This window comes from Lucilia sericata, unplaced genomic scaffold, assembly GCF_015586225.1.
Source record: "Lucilia sericata isolate MDLA Ls3-8-SP2 unplaced genomic scaffold, ASM1558622v1 Contig000786F_arrow, whole genome shotgun sequence".
Taxonomy (NCBI): domain Eukaryota; kingdom Metazoa; phylum Arthropoda; class Insecta; order Diptera; family Calliphoridae; genus Lucilia; species Lucilia sericata.
The window spans coordinates 126533-137500 of NW_023994779.1; the positions used below are offsets into that span (position 1 = coordinate 126533).

At 34.5% G+C, this 10968-nt stretch overlaps 2 protein-coding genes across 4 annotated transcripts in view; one reads left to right on the forward strand and one right to left on the reverse strand.

The window, feature by feature from the left end:
- Positions 1 to 3963: 3963 nt before the first annotated feature.
- The window catches only part of LOC119608074 (small RNA 2'-O-methyltransferase), a 13276-nt gene continuing 6271 nt past the window's right edge, over positions 3964 to 10968 (reverse strand). Inside the window, 3 exon segments of the mRNA XM_037962336.1 lie at positions 3964 to 4703; positions 4705 to 4969; positions 5027 to 5196. Coding sequence (XP_037818264.1) covers positions 4140 to 4703; positions 4705 to 4969; positions 5027 to 5196 — 999 coding nt within the window. The 3' untranslated portion in view covers positions 3964 to 4139.
- The window catches only part of LOC119608072 (glutamic acid-rich protein), a 7220-nt gene continuing 1996 nt past the window's right edge, over positions 5745 to 10968 (forward strand). Inside the window, exons 1-4 of one of the 3 annotated variants that reach the window (XM_037962333.1) lie at positions 5745 to 5887; positions 7374 to 8479; positions 9214 to 9369; positions 9440 to 10968. The exon at positions 9440 to 10968 is cut by the window's right edge and continues 645 nt beyond it. In XM_037962333.1, the coding sequence (XP_037818261.1) occupies positions 8038 to 8479; positions 9214 to 9369; positions 9440 to 10968 (2127 nt within the window). In that variant the 5' untranslated portion in view covers positions 5745 to 5887; positions 7374 to 8037. Of the gene's footprint in view, positions 5888 to 6685; positions 6704 to 6913; positions 6931 to 7373; positions 8480 to 9213; positions 9370 to 9439 lie in introns of those variants that run through there. The other 2 variants (XM_037962334.1, XM_037962335.1) reach the window with 2 other exon arrangements.

A 10968-nucleotide genomic window follows, 5' to 3' on the forward strand; every position in this document is an offset into this window, starting at 1 on the left:
AATTCTAAAGGGGTGTTTCAATGAAATATTGCTAATTTGAAAATTTTCATAAATTTCAAATATAAAAATTTTCTTAAAATTCCAAAAAATGATCAAAATCTGAAGATACTAAAACAAAATTATCCAAAATATCAACTTTAGAATTAAAACATGTGTGACATTTCTAAATAATACTTTGAAAGAGTCTTAACAACCTTCTATTCAATGGAACACCCCATATTATCACTCTTTAACTTGTTTATATTGCCGGAAGTATGAATGTACACACATGCACAGACATTTGCAAAAAATAATACTTAATACGACTTCCTCCCTTAGACCCCATAAATTCATTGACAAATTCAAAACAATAGACAGAAACATGTTTTTATGTATTTTTTCATTGTTGATACAACATAGTATACTCGTTTTCATCTTCCTTCCCCCTTCAGTGAGTTTCGGCGATAATTTAACAAATCTTTTTTTTTGCACATTCTCTTAAATCCATCATCATAAATTTTAAGTGTTGAGTCCATTTATCATGTGATAGAAACAATAAAAATTTAACTTTCAACCCTTGTCTTTGGCTGCTAGCAATAAAGTTTATTGCTGCATGTTTAACAATTTCTTAGAATTTGTAACTCAAACCTAAAGAGGATCAATTTTAACATACAGTGTCTCTCATAAGTATTCGAATTTAGGTAAACTATGAAAAAAACCAAATTTAATAATATATTTTGTGTGGAAAATAAATAAATTAATTTGTTATATTGTCTAGATAGTCCTTAGATTTGATATCACGCCCCTTAAAACTTGAAAACTTTACATTTACTTAAATTAGTTGTGCTTTTTTTAAAAAAAGTCCATGAAACTACTTCACAAAAGTATACGAATTTTTCCTGTATTTCATATTTGATCATATTATACGATACACAAATTCTAGAATCGCATGGTTTTATGCTTAATATTGTTTTAAGGGGTAACTATCAACCGCATGGATATATTTTTGACCCATTTGGTCCACAATTTTGGGGGATTTGTACCCTCTTTTCATGTAATATCATTAAAATGGCGATTTTTTTGGCTATATTTGTAATGTTTTCACCCTTTTTTCAGAAATAAAACCAAAATTTAATATTGGAATTTAATAGAACCCATAGGGTATCTAAAAATAATATTTTTTGTTATAAGGATCTGTACTTAAACGTTCCAAGATGTATTTTTGGTATCGTTTTTCAGTTTCTAATTGAATTATCTGGATCATAAGTCCCTTTTCGTACCTCTAGGGACGATATTTTTCGACAAAGTTGTCTAGTGTATATTCATGTACATATTGGCACTAATGTATTTTAAATTTTCAATATATTATAGCGGTATACAACCCCAAAACATGCCTTAACAAAACGTCATCCTATATAGTAGATTTCAGTTTTTACTACTCGTAACTTTCACGCTTATGTTGCCCGTTACAATAACACTGTAAGTCCTAAATTTTGGTTTTAATTTGATCATAGTAAATAATATTTAAACACATATCAACATTTTTGATGTGATCATAATGATATCGTGCCATGCAGCATGGAGGCCATTGGTATATAAAAATAATGATTTTACTATTTTGAATGGTGTTTCTTCGAGGCATGTTTTGGAGTTGTACACTTCCACAACACATTGAAAACTTAAAATGTATAAAAGCTGATATCTAAAAGAATATATACCAGAAAACTTTCCCCGAAAATAGTTGATCCTAGTATTATAAAAATGGACTTAAGTTCCAATATATTGAATTAGCGAAAGAAGAATGATCCGAATAATTTATCTTGGAACGTTTAAATACAGATTCTTGTAACAAAAGATATTATTTTTAGATACCCCAAAGGGTCTTTTAAGTCCCAATATCAAATTTTTGTTTTATCTCTGGAAAAAAGGAGAAAAATTTACAATTATGGCCAAAAATCGCCATTTTAATGATATTACATGAAAAGAGGGTACAAATTCCGCAAAATTGTGGACCAAATGGGCCAAAAATATATCCTTTCCGTGGATAGTAACCCCTTAAAACAATATTACGCATAAAAACCATTCGATTCTAAAATTTGTGTTGCGTATAATATGATCAAATATGAAATACAGGAAAAATTCGTATACTTTTGTGAGGCAATTTCATGGACTTTTTTTAAAAAAGCACAATTAATTTAAATCAATGCAAATTTTTCAAGTTTTAAAAAGCGTGATATCAAACATAAGGACTATCTAGACAATATAACAAATTAATTTATTTATTTTGCACACAAAATATATTATTAAATTTGGTTTCTTTTTATAGTTTACCCAAATTCGAATAATTATGAGAGACACTGTATTTATTTTGGCAAAAGAGAACAATATTAAGTTAATTTTGTAACAATTTCCTTAAATTTTTGGAACTGCTAACCCTGTGTATATGCAGTGCATATGTGTAAGAATTTAAAAATGGAACTTTCATTAGGTAAGGAGGAAGAGATAAAATTTCAAGACAATCGACCCTACATTCGTTTTCTATCTATCGATATATCTATCTATCATCTATCTATCTATCTATCTATCGAGCAGCGAGGAGCGAGCAGGAGCGAGCGAGCGAGCGAGCGAGCGAGGAGCGAGCGAGCGAGCGAGCGAGAGAGAGCGAGCGAGCGAGCGAGCGAGGAGCGAGCGAGCGAGCGAGCGAGCGAGCGAGCGAGCGAGCGAGCGAGCGAGGAGCGAGCGAGCGAGGACGAGCGAGCGAGCGAGCGAGCGAGCGAGCGAGCGAGCGAGCGAGCGAGCGGAGCGAGCGAGCGAGCGAGCGAGCGAGCGAGCGAGCGAGCGAGCGAGCGAGCGAGCGAGCGAGCGAGCGAGCGAGCGAGCGAGCGAGACGACGAGCGAGCGAGCGAGAGAGCAGGAGAGCGAGCGAGCGAGCGAGCGAGCGAGCGAGCGAGCGAGCGAGCGAGCGAGCGAGCGAGCGAGCGAGCGAGCGAGCGAGCGAGCGAGCGAGCGAGCGAGCGAGGACGAGCGAGCGAGCGAGCGAGCGAGCGAGCGAGCGAGCGAGCGAGCGAGCGAGCGAGCGAGCGAGGAGCGAGCAGGGAGCGAGCGAAGCGATCGAGGAGCGAGCGAGAGCGAGCGAGAGAGGAGGAGCGAGGACGAGCGAGAGCGAGCGAGCTCGAGGACGAGCGAGCGAGGAGCGAGCAGCGAGCGAGGAGCGAGCGAGCGAGCGAGCGAGCGAGGCGAGCGAGCGAGAGCAGGCGAGCGAGCGAGAGCGAGACGAGAGAGCGGCGAGGAGAGCGGAGCGAGCGCAGGAGCGAAGCGAGCGAGGAGCGGATAGAGCGAGGAGCGAGCGAGCGAGCAGCGAGCGAGCGACAGCGAGCGAGCGAGCGAGAGCGAGCGAGCAGCAGCGAGCAGCGAGCGAGCGAGCGAGCGAGCGAAGCGACGGGCGAGCAGCGAGCACAGCCGAGCGAGCGAGCGAGCGAGCGGCGAGCGAGCGAGCGAGCGAGCTCGCGAGCGAGCGAGCGAGCGAGGAGCGAGCGAGCGAGCGAGCGAGCGAGCGAGCGAGCGAGCGAGCGAGCAGAGAGCGAGCGAGCGAGGAGCGAGCGAGCGAGCGAGCGAGCGAGCGAGCGAGCAAGGACGGCGAGAGAGCGAGCGAGCGAGCGAGCGAGCGAGCGAGCGAGAGAGCGAGGAGCGAGAGCGAGCGAGAGAGCGAGCTAGCGAGCTATCTAGCGAGCGAGCGAGCGAGCTAGCTATCGATCGATCGATCTATCTAGCGAGCTATGCGAGCGAGCGAGCTAGCGAGATATCTATCTATCTATCTATCTATCTATCTATATCATATCTATCTATCTATCTATCATCTATCTATCTATCTATCTATGTTCCTGCCAAAAATAAGTGGAAAATTTGTTCGAGTTAGAGAAACAAGCTGCAAATATTTCCTCACATTCTGAAAATTATATAAATCTAACAAATTTCATTAAGAAAAACAAGCATTTATTCTTCATTCATATAAAATTTTAACGATAAACTAATTACATGAGTTCATTTTAGAAATGCATTAAGAAAACAAAACGAAACACGTTCTTCACTTTTTTTAAATAATGCAAACAAAAAAAAAGAAAAATAATTTTATACATTCATTTTCAATTTATAATAAAAATTCAATCCCAATCTTCTTCTGAGTCATAGTTAACCTTACCCGCAATTAAATTACAACCACTTGCTAAATTAGCAGACAATTCATCCTCTTCTTCTTCATTAAGTTTACACTTATAGGGTTGAGCTTCCAAATTATATTCACCATCATAATCGAGATCATCGGAAGCATTCTCCTCATCATCATCATCATCATATTCGGGTAATATAATAAAATCATCTTCGATTTTAAATTTGTTACGCTCTAATATTTCCAGCAATTCAGTTTCAGTGCCACCAACACTCTGCGTATACTCCATAAGATTTTTCCAGGGTACTTGATAAATGCAACGTTCACGATTAAAATATTTTGGCACATTTTTCGATTGATTTACATAGAAATTGGCTTCGTCTAGGATTTTCTGTTCTTTCGGACGTTCATCTTTATTATAGGGAAAATCGACCGAGTAAATAACTTTGTATTGAGTTTCGGTTGTTGCTGGTTTTTGTACGATATCATAATTCAAGGGTTTGTCTAACATATCGTTGCGTGCAAAAATTGCTATTTGTGTAGCATGGCCAAGTTTTTTTCACCTCAGGCGGTGGTTTACCCACACCCATAAATGATACACTATAATTTGTATACATTTTACATATTTCATGAGCCCACGACTGAAACTCTTGACGTGTCCATTCAAATTTATGATCATAATGTCTGAAACCATTCTCCAACATTGGTCCAAAGAGGACATTGTATTCCGAATTTGGTGTAGAGAATATGGCCAACTTTGGTTGTATAAAACCAAATATATTTTCGGGAACTTTATCCAAAACTTCTGGGTGTAAATGTTCAATGCTTTATGGGTTTAAAGCAGTTTTAAAGAGTATCAAAAAAAGTCATAAATTTACTTACAGTTCAAGCGCTATAACCGCATCTACATCGTATAGTTGTTCCACCGAATCCGTAACACTACCCTGTAGTACTTCAACCCGCAGTGGGTTTTCGCGTTTCTTTAAATAGTCCGAAATTAAGGGAATAGCTTTTTGCTGGTGAACTTTCAAGAGTTCTGCGTCTATATCAACCTAAGAAATGAAGTAATTATCTTTTTATAGAAGAAATTCGATAAAATTATGCTTTTATATATAGAAAAAATTCGATGAAAATGCTTTTTTATAGAAATTTTTCATATATAAAAATCGATATGGTTTTGATTTCTCTAAACTATTTTTGATGAAAATTTAGAACGGTTATAATTAGACTAATTTAAAATTACTGGTTAATTAAACCTAAAATTTCAAACGTTTCCCGCTTTTATAATTTTATTACCAGTCCACAAAGAGTTAATTGAAATTGCTTACTAAACACAGATTCATAATAAGAAAACATTCACAATAACATAACACATTTATTCATTCCATTTTGTTTCTATTGTTTTGCTTGTTTACAAACAATTAAAAGTGAACATTAACTATTAAATATGCCAATTTTATTTTATGTAAAATTAAAATATTTTGTAAAATAATATTCAAAATAATTATTATTACAGAAAATATTTCACTTTTAATAATACAAAACAAAATAAATTTGTGCTTATCAGAGGGGTGGCAACATTGCCAAACAAACTGAAATAGAAATTTCCATCAATTCTTTCGTTTCTTTTCACTTTGTTTCAATTGTCAGTTGAAGTTTTTTCGTGTGCGTATGTTTGTGTGTATGAAAAGTCGTGTGTGATAGAAGAAAAAAATAAAGCCCCATTAAGAGGCTCTAGTTTTTGTAAGTTTTTAATGGTAAAATTAAGGAAAATATTTATAAAAATATGTGAATTATATAAATTAAGACATGTGAATACGTTTGAAATAAAAATTTATAGAATTAATAACATTTTAAAGCGTTTTAATTAAAAGTGAAATGTGGCTAAAATTTTTTCATTGAAAAAAAAAGAAGAGGAAAGAAGAAAAAATATAGATAGGAAAAATGTTCATGTTGGAAATGAAACAGAAAATTATTATGAAAAGATAATTTGAAATAAAATATATATTAACGACTGTGTGTTTTTTTTTAGCAGCAGCAAAGTATAATTAATATATAAAACGGGGTATTTAAATAGTTAATAAAATGTTATAAAAAACAAGAAATTTGTGAAAATATTATTAAATTTTGCTAAAGAAAATATTCGTACATATATTTTTCGGTGTGTAATTATATGTGTCGGGTCTGATGGCGCTGCCGAGACAGACTTGGTTGTCGTGGCAGAGCAGTTATTATTTTTTTTATTTTCTTGTTCGTTCAGTTTCTTCATGTGTGTTTTTGTTGTTCCCTTTTGTTTGATTTTTCACATTTTATGTTTTTTTTTTTTTTCGTCATCTATAAAAGCGGTATTGTCGGCAATGTTTTGTGACCATTATTCCTCGCTCCCCCTTTTTGTGTTTTTTATTTTAATTTGTTTTTGAGCTGTCTGTGTTAATTCCCTTACTTTTATTTAAATAATTTTATGTGTTTGAGACCAATTTTTGGTATAAAAAAAACGATTTTTTATTGTACATTTTTGTGAGTTTTTCTTTGTTAAAAATTACCCCAAAATAATTATCTGTACGTATAAAGTTTGTGGAAAAAATATATTGTTTAATCAGTTTTAGAAAGTTAAAAGTGTGACAGTTTTTTTTATTTTTTTCTTTAAATATTTTCCTTATTTTCATATGTTGTTGTAGAATGTAAAAGAAAACTGAAACAAATGGAATTAAACTAAAAATTTAATCGGTTCTTATGGGGTGTCATTTAAGGGAGTATTTTTTCTTTTTTATAAAAAGCAAAGAAAAGTAATAACTCAATTTCATTAAAATGTTTGTTTATGATAAATTTTAATTATTAATTTAACTTTAACTACCTATACCAAATTTAAAATGTTAAAACCATTGACCTACTTTTTATAACCTTGAACTTGAAATATTTGTTAGTTTTTAATTTCCTGTGAATTTAGTTAATTTCACTTTATAATAATTATTTTAATACTACTAAATTAATTGAAAATATAAATTTATTTTAAATCTCAAATATTTTCTGTTAAAATTACAACTACAACCATGTGTGTCTTAAAAAAAGTATTAAAACAAAGTTTTAAATATAAACCGTTTAACTAATTTCTGTTTTATGTATTTATATTTTCTTTTCATGTGTTTTCATCTATTTCACACTTTTCAACCTTAAACAACAACTAAACATGGGATAATGAAAAAAAAACAACAACAAATATCCTCAACAGTCAATTTTTACAAAAACATATAAAACCCCAACAACAACTTCAATAACTATAAACAAAAAAACAATCAACGTTATGTATATTTTGAATGCAAGCAGCCAAAATAAACCTTAATAAAAACTAACAACAACAAGCCAGAGAAACTGAGGAAACGATACCCAGATAAAAATACAAAACAACTACAACATAACTACATAAGTACTGAAAAAAAAAAATAAATCAGAAAATACTACTAAAAAGGCAACTTTGTACGCAAGAGTTTGACAAATTAAACAACAACAGGAGAAGGGAGGCAAAATAGAACAAATGAAAAAATAAAAATGAAAAAAATTACAGTCATTTATTATTAATAGTTAAAAAATTAAACAATAACTACGTTCCTGTTTTTTTTATAAACAAAAATTAAAAAAAAAAAAAAAAACAAAATATTTTTAAAGAGACTGATTGCTTGGAAAAAATCAAACAGAAAAAAAGAAACCAAACATTTTAATAATCTGATGAAATTACTCATTGCAGCACCTACAAAATATAAACAAAATATTCTAATGTTTTAACTTCAACCAACCACTACCATATAACACTTATCGGCCCATAACTTTGGCAGCCAATTTAAAATAAGTGGAAATTTGGCATAACCCAAACAAAACCCTAACGCACCGGCGGCAAAATGGGTAAGCGGGTTATTGAAAGTCATGATAACAACAATCATCATCATCAACAACATGTTACACCAGTCACAACCGGTCAACGTAATATACGCAAACGTAAATGTAATTCCAATCTAACAAATGGCAAAAATTTACGCATGAATACTGCTGCTTCCCACACTAGTAATAGCTATTGGCATGAAAATGATGACGAAGATTCCTCATCGAATGATGGTCCACCAGTGGGTTTGGCGACAACACCACGTAATACATCTAGTAAACAAGCAAATAATTCCTCCATACTCTTAAATAACTCCTTAAATGTAAGCCTTATGCAAAATGATAATAATTCAACAGTAACTGAATCACCCAAACCTGTTTATACGCTGAGACCTTCGGTGGTCAATGGTACGGTTTTGTATGATTTGGCGCAGAAACCATGGCGTTTAGGGCGACCAATTGGTAAGTAATAATAGATGGATAGATAGATAGATAGATAGATAGATAGATAGATAGATAGATAGATAGATAGATAGATAGATAGATAGATAGATATAAGATATATAGATAAATAGATAGATAGATAGATAGATAGATAGATAGATAGATAGATAGATAGATAGATAGATAGATAGATAGATAGATAGATAGATAGATAGATAGATAGATATATAGATAGATAGATAGATAGATAGATAGATAGATAGATAGATAGATAGATAGATAGATAGATAGATAGATAGATAGATAGATAGATAGATAGATAGACAGATAGATAGATAGATAGATAGATAGATAGATAGATAGATAGATAGATAGATAGATAGATAGATAGATAGATAGATAGATAGATAGATAGATAGATAGATAGATAGATAGATAGATAGATAGATTGATAGATAGATAGATAGATAGATAGATAGATAGATAGATAGATAGATAGATAGATAGATAGATAGATAGATAGATAGATAGATAGATAAATAGATAGCTAGATAGATATGTAGATAGATATATAGATTTTGTACGTCGAGATTTAAATTCGAAAATTGTAGGGTATCTTATAGCCAAGCTTAGCTAACTAAACTTTCTTCATTGTTATTTCTTATTTCGCGTGTTTATTTTTTGCAATTAATCAATATTTAAATTTATTTATTGTTGTATATTTCATTCATTTATTCTTTGTTTTGTTCCAGGCAAAGGTAATTTTGGTGAAATATTTTTAGCATCTGATAACATCAGCATTCCGGTTACAAACGAAAATGCCAAGTTCGTTGTTAAAATTGAGCCACATTCGAATGGGCCTCTGTTTGTTGAAATACATTGTCTTATGAACACTGCCAAAAAGAATTGTAAGTATAAAACAAAAAAAAAATTACAAATAACAATCTCATCTTTACATGAACAACTTCTGATTTTTAGGCACTATTAAAAATGAAGAAAATACTGCAACCGAAAAGCATGAAGAAACTGCAGCTGCTTGTAATAATATACCTAAGGGAGAACCTTCGGGTATACCGGATTATATAGCTTCCGGTTCGCATTATTTTGGCAATGCACGATATCGTTTTTTGGTCTTACCACGCTTTGATCGTGATCTGCATTCGTTAATAAAAAAATGTCGAGTTCACCAGAAATCGGTATTAACGCTGGCCATACACATCATAAATGTTTTGGAAAACTTACACGATAAGGGCTATTGCCACAATGATGTTAAGGCCCAAAATCTAATGATATCAAAATGTAAATATTTGCAACAAAAGCAGAAAACGACAACAACATCTTTAAGCAACTATTCCAATAAGAGTAGTGATGTTAATGCTGCTAGCGGCAAAAAGCAGCAGCAACAACAACGCTTGAAGTCTTCTAAATACGATGATCATTATGAGGAGAAACAACAGACCACAGATAGTGGCAACAGTTCGGAACAGGAAGCCAATGATGATGATGAAGATTTTGTGGTCAAGCGTAAAGTTTATAATAGCAAGGATATTGATCGTGATTACGAACAAGATGATGATGATGACGAAGAGGAAGAGGAAGATGATGAATCTTCAGCAGAAGATAATGATGATGAGGACGAAGATTTTGATGATGGCGCTACCACAAACAGCATGAATAGCAACAGTAGGGATACTTATGAGACACCTATCAATAAAAATAAGCGAGTAAATGCAAAAAAGACATCTGCCCGCAATATTGTACAATACAGTGGCTCAAATCCGGTAAGATCGTGTCGTCGAGAAAAACCCAATTCCATATACGATGAAATGGTTAAATCTCATTATTTACGTCCCACAAAACGTATCAGTTACTCGGAATTCTTTAACGAAGACGGTGTCTCAGTGAAAAGCCATGGACAGGGTGGTAATAGTAATTCATCTAGTGATATGCATTCCAACTCCTCGGATGATGAGTCCGAAGAATTTGTGCCTCACCCCTTACGACGCAGCATTAAGTCAACGGCCAAGAAAACATATACCACAAATTTGGCTTCAAGACGTTTGACCAGGCGCCAGGAAAAGCTTTTAGGCCTCAATAATAAACGTGTAGCCGAAATGCATTGCAGCGCTTCGACCGATGCTGCTGATGATGAGGATAATAAGCATAAGGTCAAAGCAGAAAAGCACCAGGCGACATCCCAACAAGAACCAGAATGGATTGAAATAGACGAAGAACGCATTTTCCTCATTGATTACGGCTTAGCCTCAAAGTTCATTGACAATGGTGTTCATCGTCCCTTCGTTATGGATCAACGCAGAGCCCACGATGGTACTCTTGAATTTACTTCCCGCGATGCTCACATGGGCGCCCATTCAAGGCGCAGTGATATGGAATGTTTAGGCTATAACCTGCTCTTTTGGTCTCAGGGCTATTTGCCCTGGAAGGAGGCTGCCACAAACCAGCAACAGGAAAAGGTACATCGTGCCAAAGAGTTTCTAATGACCGAT